The sequence below is a fragment of the Mastacembelus armatus genome, chromosome 20 (genome assembly GCF_900324485.2).
Source record: "Mastacembelus armatus chromosome 20, fMasArm1.2, whole genome shotgun sequence".
Taxonomy (NCBI): Eukaryota; Metazoa; Chordata; class Actinopteri; order Synbranchiformes; family Mastacembelidae; genus Mastacembelus; species Mastacembelus armatus.
Window position 1 is genome coordinate 13,301,506 of NC_046652.1, and position 25,807 is coordinate 13,327,312.

Sequence of the window (25,807 nt, forward strand, 5' to 3'; positions counted from 1 at the left end):
AGAAGGGCAAGTACTCTGCTAGGTGGCAAAGGTAAAAATAAACACACAAGAAAGAAGGTGATATTAAAAACAGTCATGACAAACAGGCAGACAGCAACTTCACATACAACAAATAAAACTAAAACCACATGCTGCAGTAAAAATGGAAGATATTGCACAGTCATTGTATTGGACAAGTCCAGTAATAATTAGAAGAAGAAGAATTGTTGCACTCAGCTGCTTTTTTCTAACTTTGTTAAAGAGTTTAGTTCTGTGGCTTAATCTGTAATAATGTATTTTGTAAATTGTTGACGTGATTTTCCTCTCAGTCATTTTAATCTGTAAAGTAACTGGTAACTATAGCTTTAAAATGAATGTGGTGTACTGTATTTTCAATCTGAAATCAAGTGGAGTAAAGTAGAAAGTAGTGCCAATAGAAATAGTAAAACTAAAACAAAAGTACCTCAAAACTGTACTTCAATACAATAAATGTATATGTACTTACTTTGCACCAGGAGATCATTAGCTTAGCTTAGCATAAAGACTGGAAACAGGGAGGAGTCTTCTCTAATCCTTAAAGGCATAACGTTACTTGGTGATATTGGAAAAACCAGCAAGAGGAAGCTCGATTTTGAAAGTAACCACAAACCAAAGAAATCCCAAAGCCAGAGCACATGAACACACATGGCCCAACTACTGAGGAGTATGTTTTTTTTTTTTTCCCCCACAAAACAGTCTTGAGAAGAGAGTCACAGCTATTGAAACAGAGCGTTAACACGTCTGCCTGCAAAGCCTTGTGGGAGATTCGAGGCTAATACATTAAGTGCAACGGCAGAGTGCACATGTGGGAAGTAGAGGAAGGAGGTCGGCCATCTGATGGTTTAGTTTGGGTAGAATGAGGCTTTTTTTCATCCCAGTTCCTGCCACAGATGATGGATTGTTTTCTTACGTTGTCAGTCCAGTTACTTTATTCATTACATAGTGTAAAAAAACATACGTTTGAAAGGAATCCCCAACATTACCTCTAAGAAGCAAGCAAGCGTGGACATTTTCTTTAGTGTGAAACCATTTAAAACTTTTAGAACTTTTACATATAAAATGTGTAAAAGCAAGTAGGCTACATATAACTTTTTTTTTACTATATTTTGTAACTAACGTAGCTCACTCTTTAAAGCATGTCTTTTTTTAATTGTCAGTATAATATTTCAGTTCCTGTAGTAAATCTTTGGTTATGAGGTTCTTTACAGGCTGTTTGTGGTCAGTGCGTTTCCTCTTTTTAAAATATGATTTCATTCGTTTGGATACGTAATACTATAAATCCATAAATCTTCATCTGAGCTCCTTTCTGGGTGTTCTTCCCATCTGTTAGATGGCTGAGTCGTCTCAACATGGCTGCTGTGGGCTACGCTGAGCGAGAGAGGATACGCCAGGAGCAGGGTGAGGGTTCACTCAGTGACTTGCTGAAGGGCACTTCAGCAGATGGTCGCTGCAGGATGGTGTCTTTAACTACCAGACACAATCACACTCCTGCTGTCTTCTTGTTGGACTTGCAATGTGGTTATGTTACTGGATTTTTTTTTGTATATCTAAGCACATTACACACTTTGCATTATATTCCCGACTTCTGATTTTTGTTGATCTTTCTCCCTTCAGACAAGATAGATACACTAGGTACTTGTGTTTATGACAGTGTGTGTGTGGGTTTCCTGCAGATTACTGGAGTGAGAGTGAACATGAGGATGACACCACCTCCAGCCCCAAACAGGACAGCCCCCCACCTCCATATGATACCTACCCACAGCCTCCATCAGTGAGTCACAAGACGATATTACATGATCATATAATTTACATACTTTGTTTGAAGGTGGAAATCATGCTCAGTGTGTGACTCCAAAATCTCTTTTAGCAATTGCAGATGTAACAATTGTACCTACAGGGAATAGCAGAGCTACATTTCTTGTAATTGTTGCTATAATTAGCATTGGAACTAGTTGTTCTGCATTACTACATCACTTTATCTTTGGGTGTGTATTTCTTAGCCTAGATTAAAACAAAAAGCAAAAACAATAACAGCTGTTTCAGCTCAAATGGTCACCAGATGCACAGTTTCCAAATTGATAGGAAAACTTTTGTAGATCCTGTTGACGTGGAATCTTTGTTAGTCTTTTTCTTGAAAAAAAATCTCATTTTCACTTAGGTACTAACAGTTCTTGCACTTCATCTTTGTCTTCCTGTCTTATTCTTCCCCTTTGACACACTCACATTGCCTTCTTGGCAGTTGTCTGGCTCCCTCAATGGATGAAATTGCTTTTTGAAATGTGTCATTACAGTTGAATGAAACCAGTCACTCAGCTGATGTTTGCCACATTTTCTTTTCAGATGAGTGCCTACTTGGAGGGTCGAACCACTCGACTGTCTTCTACGGAGACATCTCGTTCACGCTCTTCCCAGGAAGACTTCCTGTGTGGCGAGCCCCCCTCAGTGGTCGCAGAGCCACAGTACCACCCTGGTCCTCTAGGGGGAGGCACCACACACAGTGGGAGAAGACCAGGGGGCAGCAGCAGTAGCGATGTGCAGTACAGATGTGATCCTGTAGAGGTGTGTGATGGTGTTTGACATTAAATTGTGATAAAGTCGCACATATTTGGCACTTGGGAAGCTGGTAAACTAATTCTTTAAGTGATGACAAGAAGAGTATACATGTGATGAGCATCTCTGAAGGTAAGAGATATGTCCATTAGCTTTTGTCATGTTTCTTTCAGTTCATCCCTTTAATATCTTTAATATGGAGCAAAGTATATGGGAAAATGGCCTGATTTTTTCAAAATATACGTATGAACTGTTCTCTATTCTCTAGTACTACCATCAGACCAGAATTTAGGGCTGTTTACAAAAAAAAACCAAAACATAATGTGCTGTTTTCCATACCTGTGCTTCCTAGAGAGTAATTGTTTTCTGTTTTGGACCTCCTTTAAGCTTTGCTCTTGTGGCGCATTCAGGGTAAAATGTCAAATTTTCACATAATATAATGCAGTAATGTAATCAAAAATTTGCATGATTAACTGCATATTACTGGTAGGGAATAATTTCATTTAAATTATATTATATTATATATTATTTTAATAACTTCTGTTCCAGCATGGCCAAGAATGAATTTACATATTAATGAATGCGCCTACTACTGTAGGGGTCACTGGAGGATCATTTTACTTCATTTATTTATTGTTAATTTGTAATCATATCCATTACGGCTTTTTTTATTAACCAAATCTTGTATTTCATTTCTCTAAAGTTTATGAAACTTTAGAAAAGAAAAAAAAAACAAATTAGAATATGGCTACTCCATCGTACAACAGCAAATATATATACCTGAATTTCTCTTCTTATCGTCTTATGATCTTAAGTACGTAAATGTAAGCAATGTAGGCTGAGTCATGGCAACTGGACTTCTGGTTTTTAGGTCAAAAGGTTTTACCACTAATCCAAGTGGCTTCTTCAGTCTGAGGGAAGCTGGTAGGAAACTCAAATTAATCCTTCAGCTTGGAAGATGCAGCTCCAACCCCGAGCCCAAATAGCCTTATAAGTTCAAACACCTGAGACAGGTGACCCCGAATGGAGTGAGAGTCTTTAGAGCCTCACTCCTGAGTTGGCTTTCCCTCACACCTGGCCTGAATAGGCTTGTTAGGTAAACAATAGAAGTGAGCTCAGGTGAAGGTCTTTAGGATCTAATGATCGACTTTTGTAAACCCTCTGATCCACAAACTGAAACACCTGATACACAGGGAATGACCAGGTTTTTCCTCTGTGAATCTCGAACCCCAGCTTAAGGAACACGTCACATGTCCTTCAGGGAGGACACACTTTACACCCAGACCCAGTTTACATAGCTCACCTAATGAGCCTATTTAGGCTAAGGGTGGAGTGAAACCAACCTGAAAGATAAATGTGAGCTACCTACCAGCTTTGCCTCAGACTGAAGATGCCACTTGGTTTAGTGGTGAAACGTTTCAACCTAAAGACTAGAAGTCCAGCTGCCATGACTCAAACCCCAGATTTACCTGGACGACTGAGAATCTTCACAAATAAATGTAAGCAAAACTTTTTAGTGAAAGGACATTTGCACTTGTTTCAAATGCTAGTCTTTGTTCAACTTTGAGTTATCCCACCAAAAAACAGTTTTCAACAAATTTTGAACTGAGCTTGAACTTTTTCTGTCTACTATTTCCTGTAGTATCGCTCCAGTCCTGCAGGGGGAAGCAGTGAGACAGGCTCCCCAGGTCGCTCTTCGTCATCTCAGAGACGTTCTTGGCAGGACTTGATTGAGACTCCACTGACTGAGGCTGGGTTGCACTACCTACAAACTGGACCACTAGGTATCACTGTAGACAAGAAACTTTATTGGTTTAAAGAACCGTTTCAGCTAACGATGCTTAAATTCATATTTTTAGAATATTTATTATAATATTCTAAGTACAGTATGTGATTTATATGTGATTTATTATAATTCCATGACCTATTAATATTTATTATAAAATAAAAATGTTTAATTTTAATCGATTTATTTATTAATTATAAAAATATGTAATACCACACTGCTGTTGTCCAGGTTCACTTTTTCAGTGCATGTGGATGATGGTATTTCTTTGGAAAGATATTGAGGATTTACACATGAAGATGAGTTTACTCATTATAAAGAGTACTACTTGGCCTGTGAAGTCTGTTTTATAATGTCCTCTATAGCTTGAGAAGGCAATGTTTCAAATAGTACCAGTGTTAATGGCTTGTTTTGAGAATGACATTAAAAACAGAAAGTCTGCTTCAAAACTGCAGGTTCAGGGATTTAAAGGTGTGGACATTTAGCAGGAAGGGATGGTCCAACATAGTACTTAAAGCTCTCTATATCGTTTTTGGTTTTGGAGATCATTTGGTTCAACTTTACATAATGTCCTTTTTTTCCCCTTTATGTTGCATAATTTGTTGTTTAATGTGTGTAATTTATGTTCTGACAAAAAAAAAGATGGCTGCCTTGTTTATCATTATTTGTACATTGAAAAAATAAATGAATCCCTTATTCTTCTTATGTAACAGAGGATGCAGTGTTCGCAGATCCTGGACCAGGAGGTGGAACTATGATGGCCGGAGCTGTTTACACTCTTCCTGCACAGAAGAACGTCCCATTACCTGTGGCGATACAAAGGCTGATTCCTATGGCAACCCAGGGAGGGAAACCCCGCAGCTTTACACTGCCACGAGACAGCAACCTACACACACTCCTCACACCCCCTGCAAAAGAGGAACAACAACCACACAGTGGTAAGTTTAGACAGGAACATGCATGTAGTGTAAAACACTTGAACACATTCAAAAGAAGAAAGAGCACAAAGAAAATGCACTTGGGGCTGTATTGTGTGGGCTAGTGGACTTGAGGAGAACAACCAGAACCCGGAATACAAAAATGTGCCTCACTCTGAACAACAGCCACCCAAGACTAAAAACAGATTTTTATTTAAGGTTGATGTCGTACATGCACCAGAAATGAAAATGCTCTGAGGCAGACACATTTCCATTTAAATCATCATCATTATTGAGTTGGATAATACACACTGTAGTCATGCAGTGAACTAATGAGGCTGATGAGACAATGGTGCCAAGTTGATAGTGTTGTACAGGAAGAAAAGAATCAGACTGCATAATCAGGTGATATAGTTAAATGACAGTCGAAAAACTAAATGTTTATAAAATATGAACAGTGAGATGTAAGGACCATATGAATTAGTGAGGCAAAGGAAAAACTGCCAACATGGACAGAAAATCCCTGAGGCTGCAAGGAAAGAAAGAAGAGGATCTTTCTATACAAGTGATTATAAGTTATTATGCTGGTGCTAAATAAAGTGAATAGAAGTGAAATAAACTAAACAACTTGGAACTGTTCTGCAAGTCTGGAAGTAAATGAAGCCTTAAAAGTTGATGCTAAGAATTCCTACAGGTGTCCTAACTTTGCCTGATTACACTCTGTCTGTATAAAAGCAGTTTTGAAGCAGACTGTGTTACTACACCCTCTAAGTAATATTTGGACAGTACTGTTCTAGTTAGTATATCGCTCTTATAATGGCAAGAAAAAGGCAATTAACAAAGGAAGACAGACAGACCATCATCACCCTTAAAAGTGTAGTTCCTGCCTTTAGAGGAATTGCAAAGAAAGCCAAGGTGGCAGTGCGTACAGTTTCTTACACCATCAAAAGGCATTTGGAAAGTGGAAAAAACTGACAGGAAGAGGTCTGGCAGACCCAAAGCCACAACAGCTCAGTCTCCAGACTTAAACCCCATCGAGCAGGTTTGGAATGGACTAGACAGAAGGGTGAAAGCAAGGCAACCTACAAGTGGAAAACATTTGTGGGAACTCCTGCAATAGTGTTGGGAAGAGCTTTCTGAGTTATATTTGATATGTGTTGTAGAGAAAATGACATGCTTTAATTTCAGAGTAGGCCCACGCTGAGACATTAAACTGCAGAGATTCCAATAAAACTGGAAAAAATTGAGTTGTTCTAAAACTTTTGACTGGTAGTATAACTGCAAGTCTTTATGCTTTTGCTACAAATTGTAAAACCTGTCAGTAAAAAAAAGTGAAGGAGGCTTTAAATCACCACTAAATGTGTGACCTTTACTTTCTCTCTGATTGTGTTAAAGCGGGGAGTGAAGGTGCGTCCCTGGGTGACCTGTTTCGTGCATGTGAACAGGGTGGGGTGTGTCCTCTGGGTCGGGGATCGGATTCCAAAGGTCAGTCAGAGTTCAGGCAATCCTTTCTTCGCCGGGCCGCTGACCCTCAGCTCAATGAGCGTCTGCATCGCCTACGCATACTGACCTCCACTTTGAAGGTTGGTCCCACAGACCACAGACTAATTCATACATAAATTTCTCAATGGCACATGTTTCAGGACTATAATGCAGACAAAATGTAGAAACAGAAACAGACACAAGTATACTGTAGTGTCTGCATGAATTTCATGCTCACTTACTCTGTTTCTGTTTTACAAAAACATTCTTCTATTTTCCTATTAGAATTTACTTTAAATTAAATATATAATCCTTAAGATTTCTGTCTTGAGTGATTTGGCAACATCTGGGTTTACCATTGTATTGTCTAAACCAGACATTACAAGCTTAGATTTGAAAATTTAACCAGTCATCTAATTTTATTGTAGTCATATGTTAATTTAGGCTCAAATCTCACAATTTATTTCAACTACACAAAGTAGTTTAGTGATTCTAAATCAAGACATAAAGCTGCTTTTAGTTTTAAACCCTTAGTTAAACACTTCTACTGTGAAATAGACACAGCAGAAAATGTTCAGCGTGTTTGCATCAACTTATTTTAGTATTTAAAAGTATCTAGTATTGCACTTCTAAAACATTTCTTTGTCGGTGGTTTGGGTCTGGCTGGGGACCTGTATCTCAGGTCTTCCCCCCCTCTCTGTCTTCCCCTGTTTCTTGTCTATCTTTCTTTAATCTAATGTTGAAAAAATAAAACAAACAAACAAAAAAAAAAGAAAAAACATGGTACCTACGTCACCCACAATGGTACATGGCCACCTACAGTTTGGCCAGATATGCATGGTGTGTTATGCTAGTATAATAATGTAGCTTTGAGGTTTTCGCTCAAGCAGATATGAGGAGCTGAGGTGGAGTAAGCACTAGTACTGTAGATAGGTACAAATCTTAAGGATTATAACTCTAAATTATGTCATGCATAATTACAAAAAATTATTTTAAGACTAAATGGTCATTATTCACCAGCTCATCCTTCACTCCTGCAATGTTATGATACATACATACATTTCACTTGGTGGTGCCACAATTTGCTACACCTTAAAACAGAAGACTCATATTTTCTCATCAGCATTATACACAATTTCTACTTGGGTATGCTGAAATGATTATCCATGTTATAATTTATTTTTACTGGTCCTTTGGGTTAGAGTAATCACAATGCGTTTCATCACATAAAATGTGAGCAGCAGGGAGAAACGCTTCTAAAATTAGGAGTTATATTGTATTGTACACACACATGCTGGAAAATGTCTCTGTCGGGTTAGCTTTAGTGCTATCATCTGTTCCACTTTGTCTCCTCAGTTTGGTTTGGGTCTTTTCTATTGAGCTCTGTCAAGCAGCCATATGTGGCTTCATGCTGTATGAGCAGTGGTTATGTTTCTGGGCTGGATGCCTGTGAATGACTCTTTTGCTGTGGCTGTTGTTTTTGTCTCTGGAGTTTGTATCTTTGTTGCTTCTTTCATGTATGTGGGCAGAGATGGTTTGGCGAGGGCATGCGGGCTTTGTCGCTTGTGTGTGTAGCTGCAGCAGCTTTTGCGAGGCTGTGTGAATTTGTCTGCCCATATCTGCTGGTACATGTTGGGTGGAGGAGCTTACATGTCTGTTCCCTGTGTGGCGTCTCTTAAAGGAATACACCAAGTTTTGGGGGGGGGTGTTTGGATGAAATATTTTTATGTCAAATAATGTGGGTCTTCATTTGACACCAAAATCATCCATGTGACCCTAGTACACCCTTCCCCTAATGGCTGTTTACAAGTAATTAGGTTGTATTTGTGCTTTGAAGCAGCAATAATTTAACAGCGATGATTGCCATGGAAACAAAACATATGTGTATTTTCTGTCCATCTTTTATCAAAACTGAAGTGAAACAATTAGTTGAGTCTTTGGTAAACAACAAGTGGAAATGGATATAGATTTTCTTCCTGTAATTATAGAAACATAGCAGACAATAATATAATAAAGGAGCTGCATACATGTTTAATATTACCACCATTACCACCTAACCCTGTATGTGGCATGAACAGTATAAAAAAAAAAGGATTGAAGTTTACTGTAGTTAGCCAGAATACATTCTGAAAGTGTGTGTTTTATTGTGAAATCAGCAGTAATAAAAAAATATATATGTAATCCTAAATATATAATAACCCAAATTTTTAATTTGGGTCATTCTAAGCGTGCTGAATAATCGTGATCACCTGAAAAGGTAAGAACTAAACTAAAACTATTATTAATCCAAAATTGGGATTAGGTTTAGGTTAAGTATATTTTCTAAATGTTGAAATATCACCAAGCAAAGTGTCAAATTCTACAAATACAATTGTTAAGAAAATTGCAGGTTTCTTACATTCACATAAGCTGATAACAAACATGGTTATGCACCAATAATAAGTTTATTCAATTTAGTACAACTTTATTAATCTCAATAAGAATTCAAAGATTATAAGCTTAAAGCATTAGCGTATACATAATTGGTCATTAATACATTAATATATTCAGCTGTATATATGCACATATAACACTATAAATAAATATAACTGTACATATCTGAACAACAAAAAACATACAGGTAATAAGGCATAGATTGAAAATCTAAATAATGAATAAAAAGGATGTTAAAGTTAATCACATCAGTTGTAAATTATATATATTATTATGTATTATGTAAATGAAAATTATGGTTAGTAAATGAAATGTGGTCTACTGATGCAGCTTCTGGCAATGCAAATATGTCTTTAATAGTTTATAACCAAATTGTAAAGTCACAATAAAACAGTGACCAATAAAGTCATTATAAACTATACCTACCGTGGAACTTTTGAAAATACATCCGAACCAAAGCAGGAGAGAAAATGGACAAGCTTAGTGTCTGTATTTTCATTGCTAATTAACCATGTCTCAACTCTCTCCCAAAAGTCAGTGTATCCCCTTAAGTGTCTGTCTTGCTTTTCGTGTGTCTGCGTTTAAGGAACAGCGGTTAAAAAAGATAACAAGTGATCCACCCACCCCCACCCCCCACCTGTCTTTCTGCATCCCTATAGGACAGGGAAGGGGAGCTAGCGGTAATTGACAGGCTGCTGGCCAATCCCCAGCTGTCATCGGCTGAGTTCCAGGAGTGGAAGAGAGCCTATCAGGAGCTGTTCTCAAAGGAGCCAAACCCACCCGCTGAATCAGACCCTGGTCCGCCACTGACCCCCTCACTCTCTCATACACACTCCTACATCGAGACCCATGTCTGACGTGCAAATTACACATGCACGTGCAAATACAGTACACACATGCACAGACACACATATATGCTTACATTGCTCTCATCGCCTTATTCAGAAAACAGTTGAACAAACTGTCGCTGACATTTGCTGCATCAGAGTATTGCAAAAGTTTTGCATCAGTGCAGATAGTGATGGATTGTGTCAAGACAGGGCTTTTAGCAGCCACAGTGTACAAGTGCAACATGACAGCTTTTTGAGAAGATGCCTCTGTGGCCTCATGTCACATCAGGCTACAAGCTTATTGGTTTTGCCACTCCAGCTGGCTCAGGGCAGATGATAGACTGATTCTTCAGTATTACATGTTAGCTTTTTGTGCTGTACACTCCACAGAGACGCCATATAAAAAAGCAACTAGACTTACTGGACTTACTGTGGATGACCTTCGTCATCTCCTTACAGAGTTCTCATCCAGTAGGATTGCAGAATAGTATTTTTATGAGCAGCCATTCATCATGCTTGTTGTGTCAAGTTTATACTGACTCCAGTGTCTCATAGACAGTTTAATAGCCACCAAGTAACATAACCAAGCCTTGATTCCAAGCCAATTCTTGATGTCTATAATTATATTTTCTGTACAGTGAGTGTTACAGCAGAAAAAAAATAATCACAGATTGTTTTTCAATCGATTAGTCTCAGTTTCTGTCTAGTTTTCAAGACTTTTGTTTGTGCTGGTTTGGTAGAATTCTGTACCTGCCAGGCTGGACCTGAAGCATGCACACTCAATAGGACTGATTTAAAGGAAAAATCCCCCCAAGAACACTTAACACTTAACAGTAACATTTTTTTATTCATATCCGTAATCTTTTTAGTTAATCACCATGCCGCACTTTAGCAGTCTGTATTACTTTATAATAATACAACAGCAGTCTTGATATAATTGGCACTGTATTCCCACAGATACCAGGCACTTCACTTTACTTAGGGCACTGATTAATTCTTTTCTAGAGCTCAATATTTCCTTCATCTCATTATCCTTATTGCTTTATGCAGTTTAAGGCCTCATTTGCACCTTGTATTAACATATGATGTGTATCTGGAGAATGACATCTGCTCCTTTGTGTTTACACCTGATATTAATAAGCATTCTCATTATCTCAATTGTGCCTGTATTATGATCAGATTATGCACTATGCAGATCTCAACAAACAGGCATTTGTCAGGGCAGTGGTTTAAATTTTAAATCACTTTTTGTGTGGGAAGACTTGCTAGCCACTGTTACAGTTCTTGGCTTTTGAGCTAGAAGGAAGAGGTGGAGAAATTTGGGCAGATTTTTTGATTCACTTTCTATATTTTGACATTTATACAACAAACCTACTTAGCAATAGAACCACTGTATTTGTGCAGTTATACCTAGTTGAGATGCTAATGTGAGCCAGTTGACCTGTAGATGTTGTATGGCTGGACACAGTGCATTTTGACCACAATGCGCTCTATGTACATTTAACATGTACCTTTACTAATCCACACAGGATGTTCAGATTACATCTGTTTTATATCCTTGCAAATGAGGCCCATGACTTCATAAAACCAGCTCAGTCCCTGTATACAGACAGTATACATATAATATATAATATACAGACATACTGACTAAATTTCTCACTTTAAGATGACTTTTTAAAATAAAACACGGAGCTCTAAAAAATATTAAATATGCAGATTTGAGCTATTGAAACTATTTGAAGTGACAACCAAGTGGCAAAGGTTATAGATGGTTATTCTGGTCACCATGGAAAAGCATTTTAAAAACACAGAACAATATCTCTATTAAAGTAAAAAGCAAGTAGATTAAAAGAGTAGATTATTTCATTAATGTATACATTTATAACAGTGTAAAAGATTCAAAGGGTGGACTTTTCATCAGAGACCGTTTGGGTCTGTTTCATGCATGCCACATTGAAGAAAAAGAGGAAATATATCTGCATAGGAACTAAAATGTGGATCTAATAAAATTATATTAGTTTGTTATTTGTATGCTGCTGCCAAATGCAGAATGAATACTGAGAGACACTGCACAAAACTATGAAAGCAATCATACACAAATACACATATATACGTTATTAAGCACACAGGAACATACAGTGAACTCACCTTAAATGCTCTTTTTATGCTGCTGCCCGTGGTTGGTTGTAGTAGCATGTCTTTGTTGTAGATAAACACAGTATTACTTTCCTGTTTTTGTGTATGAAATCTCTAGATACAGTAGATCTCTCTTTAACAGTGCAAAACTAAGTGTCTTGGAAAATGTTGTCTAATCTATCAGGGTTTTTGGAGAGACACTTTGAGTAAAGCTTGTTTAATGTTTAAGCTATAAATTATGGTAAAAAAAAAAACATTGATTTACATAATCATTCATTGTGTTCTGTCAAAAGAAGATGGTGGTTCAATAAAGTTTAGTCATATGGATCAAAGTGAGTTTGTGGTTTGTTTTGATTTGTGGACCTAGAGATGGAGACGGTCTGATAGGATGTGGAGAGGGATGATGAGTACAGGTACCAGCTGCTGTAGCATCTCTGTCAACAAACGAGAAAGACACAGTGTATCATGAGCAAACAGAGATCTTCTCTTTTAGGCCCTGTTCCTCCTGTTCCCTCCTCTATGCATCTGTACACCAACAGCTGCATCATCACCAGTCCTCCCATGCTATAAATCCTCAGATGATACCGGTATCTTCATGGTACTGAAGGGACAATTATTCAGTCTTGCACTATAGCATCCCATCTCTCATTTGTCAACATGACAAAATAATTATTCTACAGCTGAATGTTGGCAGCACAAAGCAAATATTGGATGGAGTATGTGTACTTGTATGTGTGCCTGTCTAATAAATGTTTTTCTTTTCTCTCTGTAGCTTGCAAACTATGTAAAACTTGGCACAATAAAGTCTAATCTCTCAACAGACCACCTACCTGTTTGTCCTAAAAGTTTAACTGTCATTGTTGACATTATATGATATTTTTTCTACTTGCCTTGTGAAAACATTATGCTAGATGAACAGCAAGCTAGACATAATTCAAAAGGACTTGACCTTTACAGGAAGAGACTATGAAACTGAAAACAATATCTCAACAATAAATTGAATGATGAGAATAACATGTCACAGAAAGTTGAGATGCCATACAATCGAATATATTGTATATAGCTGCAAGAAATTAGTCCTCAAATACTTTGATATTTTGTTTAAAAATTATTCTAAGGATTATCAATCAAATGAAATCATTCTGTATTTATATAGCCCCTTATATACAACACCATGATGACAACACTAGATAGAAATAACAATACTACAGACACAATTTAAAAAGAAAATGTTCAATTAGACTCCTAGGTGCTAAAAGCCGGTTTAAATAAATATGTTTTCATTTGAGACTTGAAACTACTGATGGTGTCAGTAAGATGGCACAACCCCACAATGTCTAAAATGAAAGAGTTCAGAAAAAGCTTAGATAATAGCCTAAGACAATAAAAGCATGTCCTGACAAATAGAAAACTTCAATAAAATGTAGTGGTTTCTTATCTTCATAGGCGCTTGGATGCCTGAAGCTAAACTCATGACACTCCCTCAAAGAGATATTTCTTCTGGACCACAAATGCCAACTTCATGGTGGCACTTAAGAAAAACTCAGAAGATCAATAATGTCCTTAGGATTTAGTCTCAGTTGACCATTGATGTCTGCGAAAACATTCATAAAGATTCAGTCAGTAGTTCAGTCAAGGTGATGGACTATCTGGCTGACATGCCATGTCTACAACAATGCAGTTAGCATGGTAAAAATATTTCTAAAAGTAATTACTAGTTTTACTTTTCTTACATTATCTTTCATGGCAGTGAAAAACATAGTATTACAACATTAAGGTCCCAAATTAGATTCAATAAAAAACTATTGCAGCAGAGTTATACAAAAGTGAAATAGAATAAACCTTTTACTTCATTTAATATTGTATTAATGACACATCAGCCTTAAACAGCTGTGTAGTTGGCTTCATTATACATAAACTGATAGCAGATAAACTCAATTAGCAGATCAAATATCACCAGACAATTCCAATAAAATGACTACCTACAGATAATGTGGGATAGCTTTTGAGGAATCGATAAAAGATGTCTGTCAATATAGGAGATTACAAGTCCAGTTATTTCTATGACAGTTGCTCAATAGTCAAAGAACTAGTAGTAGCAGTATTCTGTTTTTATATACTTTTGGTGTGTGTACGCTGTTCTTAGGGTTGTTTATCCATGATTTGATAGATCTAAAGCATCTGCCAGAGGGCAGCAAGTCCAACAGACAGACAGTATGACATATGAGTATGAAAAAGTCTTCTTGATAACTGCGAACAACCAAGTGATGTTGGTCCAGGAGAAATCTTCAACAATACCTAGAAATCTTTCCACACATTCCCACTGATGTGTAGTGGGTGTGAGTTTGCCACATTCTTCCATAAGAGTTATTTTGTTTTGGATAACTTCAAGGTGAAATTGTTCTTTGGACATCACAGTCCTTGGAATTCACTCCTGTAGGCTGTCCCATCTTCTCCTGAGTGTAGTTCAACCACAGTCATGCTGTCCATAAACCTGATGATCGTATTAGTATAACTGGTGGGGGCACAGCTATGTGTGTAGAAGGGGGGCTCAGCACGCAGTCTATTGAGATGCCATTGCTGAGTGTATGGATGTAGGATGGGAACTCAGTCTACAGTCTGGACATGGTAAGTCAGTTGCTTGATCCAGTGGCTAAAAGGTTGAGAAAGCCAGTTAGTTTAGTGACTAGTCTGCCTAGAATGAAGGTGTTAAAGGAAAAGCTGAAGTCTAGGAAAAGCATCTTCACATAGCGTCTCTGCTGTTCAAGGTGAGTCAGTGTGGTTTGAAGACCAGTGAGGATGAAATCTTCTATAGACCTATTGGAACAGGCAAAGCAACAATGAAGTTCTTGCATGTGAGCTGTTATCATCAGCAATTGTGCAGTTGTAGGTCTTGTTGTGATTGGCTGGATGCCCTGCCAAACCTGTCATGGACTGTTCTCAACCGTCCTCTTGTAGATGGCTTTGCCTTTCAGATGACGCTTTTCAGGTTGGCTGTAACAGCACCTTGATACTGAGCTCTGTCACTGTACCTGAAGGCAGTGCCGATCTTCTGGTTGGAGTACACCTGTGAACACAGTTCTGCATGTAGCACAGTACTCAAAATGCCCAGTTAGTCCTTTCAAAGCAATCCGGCAGCTGTAGGGAAGATCCTTCAGTCCCTGTCCTTAACAGTTTTTGTTGCAGATCGAGTCTTTCCCCCTGGGGGTATATGGGGTCGGATACGGATAAATGATCTTAATGGCCTAAGTGCAATAGTTTTGGTGAACTTGTCTCGTGTATTTTCCCACTGGTAGCACAATTGATATCTTTTGAATGAACAGTGTTTAAATCTACATGGTCAAAATCTCATGGGTGGAGAACTCTCATGGAAATACAGATCTATCAGGTCTATCGGGTACTCCAAATCAGAAGAACTGTGTCTGTCTATGATTTCATTGTTAGAGCATGTAACTGTTTAAACTCCTCCATTGTTTGTATCAGAGTCTTTGTTTCTGTCCTAACAAAACACTGTGCAGTCTGCTATCTCAATGGATAAGTCTGGGATAAGTAGTTATCTCTCGTGCCTCTGAAGAATAGCAATCATCTGTAATATTGTTTGCAGAGGATTTGTCTGTTTTGTTGGTGATGGATTTGGTGGTGGTTAAAAAAAAAAGCTGGTGTAGCAGTGGTTTGTGTGGTTGTCTTGTGTTTCCTGTGTCTCTACCACCTGGTCTGGGTTGAGACTGATTAAGACTATTAATACTCTGAATGAGTTGGCATACCCTTGCAAAAAAAGAATGAAAGAGCACTTGTGCCCTACATTTTTGAGCTGTACACATGTAGAGTTTTGTTACCTTAGGTCAAAATTAATGTTGTGTGAAAGAATGGATTTTCTACTCACATTTAACTTATTTCCTTCTGCTTGGATTTCAAAGTTCATTTCAACCACCCTAACTGTGATTTAATAATCAAGATTGTGAGCTCTCTTAATATTAGCATTATCATCCTTGATAAGAGCTGTGTATGAACCCAATACATGGACATTGTGATAACAAAATATCTAGGGCTGACATATGGTGATGTCAACAAGATCCACAACAATGGCTGTGTTACTCTTTCAATCTGATGTATATATGTATTGTTTGATATATGTCTGTAATATGTTTGTTATTTGGTATCAATGTCTCTGACAATTACCAAAGATTAAAAAAGCAAAACAATCTAACAAACTAACAACTACACACTGACACTCTCCCACAGACACAAACATACCAGAGAACCTCTCATATAGAGCCACTAACTTGGCTACAGCATAGATGGCCATTAACATCACTGTCAAAGCTCCACCAGCCTGTTTCCACCAGAGAAAAGGAAAGTCTGACAGTTGCCTTTCTGGATAGGTGAGGTCAGACATGGTCCATGTTCCACTGTTCAGTCTCCCTAGTGTTGTGTTTTTCAAATATGCCAGGAGAGAGACTTCTGGCATGTTTTAAAGGCATGTTTTGTTATGCTTTAAAAAATAGCATTCGCCTTGTGATATGAAAGAACTTGACTGGTCTGCACAGAGCCCCGACCTTAACCCAATCCAACACCTTGGGACTTGGAATACTGATTGCGAATCCCATGTTACTGACATAATATATGGATATATATGACCACTATGCATGGAGGCAGATCCTTGCAGCGCTGCTTCTTGAAGAATTGCAGTTGTTATAGCAACATAGTCATGCAGGAATGAGATGTTCAGTAATCAAATATAGGTGCCAAAATACTTGTTTTGGGTGTCCACATACTTTAAAACATGTGGTGTACATACTGGGTCTAGAAACACACTGTAGACTGTTACCATGAGCCTCATGTTTATTGTATTTCAACAGAAAGGGATTATATGGCATGTAAAGAGACTATCTAGTATATTCCGTATCATACTGTATCACTTAAACTATAAGGTATAAGTAGATATCACCAAAACACAAAACACACACAAGTAAATAAAACAATATTTTTGTTAAAATGTACAACAACATGCACTGAGTTACGCTAGATGTCCACCAACATAATCATAATTCTAAATGTTGACATCAATGTTCTTCATTTTGCTTTATAAAATAATAAATCCTCATAAAGGAACTAGATTAGCAGGTAAACTCTTGGCAAGACATCAAGATGCTACTGTATTTGAATGATTAAAACTAAAATAAATTAGTAAATGCACCATAACAAATCAATTTTGCAGTGTAGTTTCATTGGTACTTATTAGTGATTGATTTAATGGATTTTTGAAAATATTGTCCAGTGGTTTATGATCTTGTTCTGCAGGTGTGATCACACACGTGTTGTTGATCCATAAGAATTCCTCTTCAATATCCGTGACTTCATAATAATTGCCACTTGGAATGTTGTTGTGCAAATTTTGTGTTGCACAACTCTACAAAAATTATGTCAGTGTTTTGTCAGTAACAGGAAACCAATGTCTGCTCACCATCTTATATATAAAACATTTAAAGGTGGCTCTATGTGAAAGTTTTGACAAGAAAAGAGAAATTTGTTCATACTTAATATCATAGATGGTGGTTAGTGCAGGATATAATGTGCCTTCAAAAATATTTAAACACAATGTTACCTTAAAATATAACAAAATGTTAAATAAACAAACAGCACAGAATTAATTCCAGACTAAATGGAAATGGATATAAGCACAATAGCTTTTAGCCAAAAATCATGTGCCTAATTTCCTGCTAATGCTTGATCCCTGCAGCTCAAACCCACTCTGTCCTTTTGGTTACCAGAACAATTGGAAATTAAAAAAAAATAGGAAAACAAGACGGAAGAAAAATCACTCAGTATCCATGGTTTGTGTCTACATCCATGTCTGTCTTATAGGAAACTTCATACATTCATGAATCTTCAATAAGCAGGAATGTGACATGCATGGAACAACTTCTATACAGTAATTAGCTTAGCTTCTCTTTTTATGTCTGTTTTAAAGATGTGATCTGCCACCTTCATCACATTATACCTGTTTGTTGTATGTGTGATATGCTCCTGTCTCTAAAGGCTTGCTCAGCCAAATCTGTTCAAGAATTATCTTGTTCTTGATAGATCTCTTTACCTCTCCTCTTCTTGTTCTCTAAATCCTGTTTATCTGTCTTTCCATCTTTTGTTTTATTCCTCTTCTTAGAGCTCATCTCACATTCTGGCACAGGTGTATCTGTTATTTAAATTTCTCTTCCCACATAAACCAACAATCTGTCACTGACATTAAAACAAAACAGTTCAATAAAATGCTATATCTTAGTATAGTGATTACACTGATTTTGTAATTTGTTTTGACATGGTATTCTTAAATTAACAATTTGGCCTACTTACTTGTTTTCTTCCAAAACAAGTGTTTATTTTCTTCAAAAACAAGTAAGTACAAAAAAAAAAAAAAATACAAAAAACTACAATAAAATGGCTAAAACCATAAAGCATATAGATCGGAAACAGAGGAAGATAGCATTTCCAAAAGTAATAAAATACAGCAGCCAGCAGATTAACCCAAAACAAATTGTAAAAACGACAACGTGTGAATTTACAGGATACTACAGATACGTTTCCAAGTTATTAGTAAGGTAGAAATCTCAAACTAACCAAGAGTGTATCAGGAGATCAACATGAATAATTGTTTCTGTGCCTTCCTGCGTACTGTCTGTACGGTTTGTGAATAGATGACAAATGATAGAGATGCAGACTGATTGGCAGAAAGTGTATATTGTAATTTTTCCAACAAAAAATAGACAAACACAGAATCATTTTTGTGACCATGTGTGTCTGATCAGTAATACTGATTAAATCCTAAACACTATTTCTCAGCTGTGTAGCTATGCCTGTTTTCACTATGGTCATCTCTAATAAGGTTTTGCATTGATGCAGTACATCTGGCTCTCCAGTGTCTGGTACATTTTAATTGAAGGAGCAGGAATGAGTTGTCATCATGTCATCATATCATGTGTCAAAATTATTACAAACTGCATCTAAACAGTAATTTAATGGATTTCCAGCAGCTGTTTTATTTATAGAGGGCAAATGTCCACATATAACTGATATGTGATTTTGGAAATATGTTTTCTACGCCAAGCCTTATTTTGTTGACCTATCTATATGCTTTACAGTAACAGATTTTTCATCTACCTCTTAGTAAAAAAGCATGAACTACATAAAATTAGTAGCTGAACTGCTTATCCAAACATAAAGACTAAAAACAGTGCATGTACAATATCTTTGTACTATCTAATCTAATCTAAAAAATGCCTATAAATAATTAACATTTAGCTAATATTAACAATTAATATTCTGTGGATTAATTCATACAAAAAATGAACTGTGAGCTTTATGGAAAACTAAGTCATTGTTATAATTAACAGACATATTAGATTCAATTCAATTCAGTTACTTTGTGTAGGGACAATTCACATTAAAAAAACATTTCAAGGCATTTTACTTATAGGTCCAACAAATACCCATACTTACTACAACACCAACTGGAGTGACAGAGTGATATCAATACTTTTTGAATTTTGAATGTTTTTTTTTTTTAGTATCCTGGCATCTTTCACACCTGTTTTCAGCATCAGAAACAGCTTGAAATATGTAATGAGGTAGAAAGTAAAGCTGGGTTGTTGGTAAACATTTCATTTCCAAAAACCCAGTTTCATTTCCAGACATAGGCTGCTAAGCTGCCTTCTTTCAGAGAGAGTTCTTTCCAGTTTTTTCTTTTGTGACTGAAGTACAGTAGTTGCAGTTCAGTGTATTGAACTCTTGAGTATGAACATGAGGCCTCAATTAATGATGTTGTCACATCATGATTTTAGCGTGCTCTCTCCTCTTAGCATTTTGAGATTACTTTGCACCTACTTGTAAGTGAAATAGTCTCAATATAGGTGCTATATCACATCATTTGCTAAACACTTTCTCACACTGTGTGCACTTTAGTCTGGCAAGGGCAGCAGTGTACATTCAGTCCCAGTGAGAGGTCTGGGTAGCTGACAGATCTCTCTCCACTGGTCTTTCTTTGTATCATACTCCAACACGCTTTTAACGATCACCTCCTCTCCTTCACTCCATCTTCTCCCTCCGAATACCAGCAAGTTCCCAGATGGGATTGACACCATTCCATAGTTGAAGGAGCCAATAAGAAGTGGTCTGAGGCGTGTCCAGTGGTCTGACTGTGAGTTGTATCGTTCGATATCACAGAAAGGCTCGTACATCCCTAACAGAGCATAGATGTAGCTGTGAACAGTTGCTAAGCGGTGGCCAAATCTGGCAATGGCCATAGATGCCCTCTTTTTCCAAACTCTACTTTTGAGGTCCCAGCACAGGACTTCTCTGCTGCTCTCCCTGTTTTCATCGTGGCTGTTATTATAGTTACTGCCTGGGAGACCACCTGACACATAAATGTTGTTGTCAAGGACAGCAGACGCATGGCCGTAAAGAGGGCGAGGCATTGTTGCTGCTTTCCTCCACCCTCCTGCCGCCATGTCATAAAACTCAACAGAAGCCACAGAGTTGTGTGTGTCGGTGTCTGGTCGTGTTTGTCGTCCCCCAATGGCATAAATAACATCTTCCACCACGCAGCAGGTGAATTGTGCCCGTCTCTCCAGCATGGACTCTACCAGCTTCCAGCGGTCAAAGCGAGGGTCATACCGCCACACCTGATTGGATGTTGCTACAGTGACTGACTTTTTCCCATTCTCATCTCCCTCCTTCACTTCTTCACCTCCAATCACAAAGAGGAAACCCCCCATTGAGCACACGCAGTGATTTCTAAGTCGCAGCGGGAGGCAGGAACTCAGAGATGAAAATTTCCTGTTTCTAGGATCAAATGCCAACATCTGCTGTTCTGGCCTATCAGCTGTGGACCCTCCACCTACAAGTAACACACGATTGGGTGACACTCTAAGTGTTGACTGCTTACTCTGTCTGATTGGCTGAGCTGACCCCATCCCGTGGTACTCCAAAGCTCGAGTCACCTGGCCTCTCATTAAAGGTGTGGCCAAAGAGGCGTGGTTAAGTTTGTTGAGATTACAGGTGTCGACTAATCCAAAGCGCAGATGACTCAGTAGAAGATTTGATTTCAGCAGTGGAAGGGGTCCATTCTCATCCAGCCAATCCAGAGTCAGCTTTATAAGCTCCACCTCCTTGACGCCAGGTATCTCATCTACATCAAGCACTGCCATCAGTGATTGGATATTTAGCTCAAGAAGGTCATCCCTGTTTTCCTGCAGCAGTGTCCCCATCTCCATAGCAATGGTTAGATGGGCGGCTTCAAGTGCATCTGAGAGTGCATGGCGTTCAGCCAGGTTAGCATAGAAACAACAGTTCTCAGTACTTAACTCATTAGTGATGTAGCGCTCACATATGGACACAGCCGACTCTACCTGCAGGTACCTGGCTGCCTCCAGAATAACAGGAAGTGTGGAGGGTGATACACTTAGCCAGCCTGAATACAGGAAGTCCAAGATAGCATCTAAACCCTCAGATGTTAGCACTGGGAGGCTAATGGCGTCTGCTAATCTCTCAGCAGTAGTCTCTCCAAACAGAGCCCAGAAATACTCACTGGAGCTGGCAAGAAGGGCACGATGACACGGGAAAGAGACACCACCAGCCTTGAGGACAACATCACACATCTTGCTCTCAGAGCGCAGTCGATGGAAACCAGAGAGAAGTCTGGTTGGGTGGGATGAACTGTAGAGGAGGGAGTACTTATCCATCCAAAAGATAGGAAGCAAAAAGACAAGCAAGAAAGGGAAGGAAATGAGAGGGCAGAAGTTAAAACTGCGAAAAAGTTAGAGAAAGTTAAATAAAAAAAGTAGTAAATGAAATATTAGTAATTAGGTGGGTAGTGGTAGTAGTAAAAGTGCAGGATAATGAAATGTTAAAAGTAAAAAGCAGAAAAGGAGAAGAAAGTAAAAGCAAGTTCATGGGAAGGAGAATAAAGTTCATGTCCTTGGTCGAGCTCTCTCCATCTGTGTTTTTGTCCTGCTCTGTCTGCAGTGTTGGACATGTGACACCATGATAGGAAGGTTAGTGACTGCCAATCCTGTGTGATCCCCCCACCCCACCCCCCACCCCTTTGGCCCTCAAACGTGGCCCATCCAAAAGCCTCCTGTCCACATCTCTGATATCCTGGCTCTAATGGCTTTGTATTTGTCTGATGCCCTTTTCTCTGTGTCCAGGAGGGAGTGTCACCCAAATACATCCAACATACACACCAACTTGGCAAGCAAGCAGATGCACGGACAGACACACTGAACACACACACACACACACAGAGAGAGGAGGGAGCCTGGCAGGGTTGTAATGTCTATCCCAGCAGATGAACACTTTGGTAAATACAGCTGCTGCAGTCAGCGAGCAAGATTCCAGGGCATGGTTACCACGGCAGCTATCTGCACCCTCATCGCCGTGGTGATATGAATAGAAACACAGCTTGGTGGATCCGGCACGAGGAGCATATTAAAATCCAGGAAAGTTTTGCCAAGCTGTCAACGATTTTACGAGCATCAGAAGTAGCTCACAGCAGGTTATTTACCTTTAGTTGTGTATAGTTGGTATTTAACCTTATTACAGCCACATGCACATAGATGCCATTCTTTTAGTTTTATGTAGAGAGAAGATGGGATAGTAATAGATTTGTTTGGCTACAAGTTGTCCTATGTGTTTACAGTTGTATGATTAGTGTTGTAGTGTGTTACTTATTACTGTGCCATACACACATGAATTAACACTCAAACATTGCTTTATCATATAGTCTCTGAATAGACAATCACAGGATAGAAAAGTGTGTATTTGTACGTGTGTGTGCATGAAGGTGTTAGTTTAATGGAAAGGTTGCACTAGGTCATAATTTAGCACACATGCAAAAGAGAACCACATGCCCTTTCCACAATTGCAAACTGTTTTAATGTTTCCCACACAGTATCCTCCCTAATGGTTGTTACAGCACCATCTCTGCTCAGCTGAATATTCCACCATGACCTGATGGAGGCTAAACTTAGCTTCAGCTGCTCTGTGTGTTTGTTTGACTGTGTGCAGGAGGACTTTTGATGTGATGATGGAAATGTACTGTAATGGGGGGGGATCTAGGGGGTATCTTGGCTAGTTGGTGACCTTCTGTTAATGCAGGGTTCCTCTCTAAAAGACATGGACCTGGAGGTTTTGGTCAGGATCAAAGTGACTCCATACACAAAGATGCCCCTGATTCCTACTTAAAACCTAATAACACCCGTCTAATAAAAGTATTACTGTTGGAGATATCAGAGTTATTTATTGCTCTTCAGGAGCTATAAATAATGTGAAAATATTTTCCATCACAATAAACATAAAGTTTCATTTGTTTTTGCCAGGAGTTTGAAGTGATTTATATTTGAATATCATATATTATGTCATGCTTTGTATTTTGTCAGTCTCCTGACACCCACAACAAAATACAAAGTCTAGAAATAATCCATTTTAAACATGTCAATTTTATTTCCACATCCTGTCGTTCTACAGCCAGTCTTGCTTTGATTTAATGTTAGCATGCAACATGCTTACAAAGACAATCATAACATGGCCATTTCCTACACAGGTGACCTGGTTTAATGTTTGCCAATTTTTTAGCATTTCAACATGCTAACCTTTATTTATTAGTGCAAATTTTAAGTATTTCAAGTATCAAGTATTTCTTCTAATTGATCTGGAGGGGTACATTAATGTTGGTATCAATCCACGTATTGTTTTTCAAAAAACAACCTCGTATTGATTGTACAAGAAAAGTTGTAGGATTCATCATCTGAAAACTGTGAATCATTACGAATGTTTGAGCAAAATTTTGAACTGCTGAAGTTGAAAAGGGGGTCAACAAAGCCATTAAAACTCTGGAGACAAGGAATGGGAATCGAGACCCAGTTCCAGTTTAGAACCGATTCCAAATTTCCTGCTCACTCGGTATTGTATGCCTCCTTGCTTATCAATTCCTGCTACTTAATGTAAAATAATCAAAGCACCTCCAAAATGTTGAAAAAATCTTTTGATGCAACAAATGCATGAAGCCAACAACACAACATTAGTACCACACAGCAGGCTTAGCACTAAAAATCAACTACTACACAACTATTCTCTCATTTCATCCATGTTAGAAGCTGACAGACTGTAACTACACACTCTGATGCTGTCTTTTTCCATGTGCAGCGTTGTCCTGCACCAGACTTACCTTTGTGTTTGACTCACGTACTTGAAGCGCATTTTTTACAAAAGAAGGGAAACCACGGAACAACACTGTAACCCATGGGTGAATGGGTTAGGGTTAGGTAGTAGTCTCAAATGACTGAAAACACGTTTTCTGTTTTGTGCAGAATTGCATCGTAAAGTCCATGTTAGAACTAATAAACAAACATTTGAAAAGTACACACTTTAAAAGAACTGTAAGTTCAGTTGGATTGATATAACAAATGATAGACCGTGTTTAAGTGTTTGCATGATGTATTTATCTATTTAGTGTAATTCTGTGAAATACTGTGTTCAGAATCAGAGGTAACATGCATTGATGCTAAAAACCTGTTTACATGTAATGTTTTTTTAACACAGAAAACCGATCAAGAATCAAACAGGGAATTGATAATCAAACCTATAAGCAGAATTGATAATGTTATTGGTAACAATAAAATCTTATCAGTTCCCATCCCCACTGGAGACAATGAATGTCTTCAAGAAAATCTATATCCAACATTAAAACCACCTGCCTTGTGTAGGACAGAGGTGTTGCGCGGTTCAGACCTGTTGAAGCATGGAGTCCACAAGAAGGTGTCCTGCAATATATGACACCAAGCTGTCAGCTGGTTCTATAAGTTCTATAAGTTGCCAGGTGGGGCCTCCTGTTTTTCAGGGGATTTGGAGGCAAAGGCAAGACCTTGAACCCGATGTCATGGTTCTCAAGCCATTCCTGAAAACTTTGCAAGATGGCAGTGTACATCCTGCTTAAAGAGGCAACTGCCATCAGGGAATACCATTGCCATTTAGTAATGTACTTGATCTGCAGCCATGTTTTGGCAGGTGGTACATGGCAACATAATATCAACATGAATGCCAGAGGCCTTCATTCCCAGCAAAAACTATGTCCAGAACATCACTTGACTTCTTTCATTAGTGTTTGCAGGTGCCATCTTTTCCCCCGAAAAATGACATACCCAGCTGTCTACGTGATGCAAATGAAAACTTCTATCTTCCATTGCTTAATGGCCCAGTTCTGATGCCCATATGCAGGTCATGCAGGTCTTGTAGGTGGTGGACAGTAGTATGGAGCTATGTAGACCCACATAAAGGAAGCTGTGACACAATTTGTTATCTTGCACCTGTTTGTCATAGCCACCATCATTCCCCACATGCATCAGTGATCCTTTGGTGCCATGGTTCATGGTTGCCTTTCCTTGGAGCAATTTTGGCAGGTTCTGACCACTGCATAGTGTGAACAAGTCTCAAAGCCTAGCATTTTAGAGATGCTGCAACACTGTCACCTCTAGCCATCACAATTTGGCCCTTGTCAGAGTTGCTCAGATCCTTTTTTTTGGCTTTCAATTCCAATAATTTTTCACTCATAGCCGGATATATCCTGCATCTTGACAGATGCCGCTATAACAAGATAATCAGTATTT

General features: G+C 38.4%; 2 protein-coding genes across 2 annotated transcripts in view; one reads left to right on the plus strand and one right to left on the minus strand.

Moving 5' to 3' along the window:
- The window catches only part of cnksr2a (connector enhancer of kinase suppressor of Ras 2a), a 60,599-nt gene extending 48,313 nt beyond the window's left edge, over positions 1 to 12,286 (plus strand). The window contains exons 18-24 of the mRNA XM_026292637.2: positions 1,349 to 1,416; positions 1,692 to 1,789; positions 2,359 to 2,577; positions 4,211 to 4,352; positions 5,068 to 5,292; positions 6,667 to 6,854; positions 9,846 to 12,286. Of these exons, the coding sequence (XP_026148422.1) occupies positions 1,349 to 1,416; positions 1,692 to 1,789; positions 2,359 to 2,577; positions 4,211 to 4,352; positions 5,068 to 5,292; positions 6,667 to 6,854; positions 9,846 to 10,043 (1,138 nt within the window). The 3' untranslated portion in view covers positions 10,044 to 12,286. The remainder of the gene's footprint in view (positions 1 to 1,348; positions 1,417 to 1,691; positions 1,790 to 2,358; positions 2,578 to 4,210; positions 4,353 to 5,067; positions 5,293 to 6,666; positions 6,855 to 9,845) is intronic.
- A 6,379-nt stretch (positions 12,287 to 18,665) lies between these two features.
- Positions 18,666 to 22,202, minus strand: klhl34 (kelch-like family member 34). The gene has a single exon (XM_026292638.1). The coding sequence runs from the start codon at positions 21,884 to 21,886 to the stop codon at positions 20,105 to 20,107; it is 1,782 nt and encodes a 593-aa protein (XP_026148423.1). The 5' UTR covers positions 21,887 to 22,202; the 3' UTR covers positions 18,666 to 20,104.
- Between the last annotated feature and the right edge of the window lie 3,605 nt (positions 22,203 to 25,807).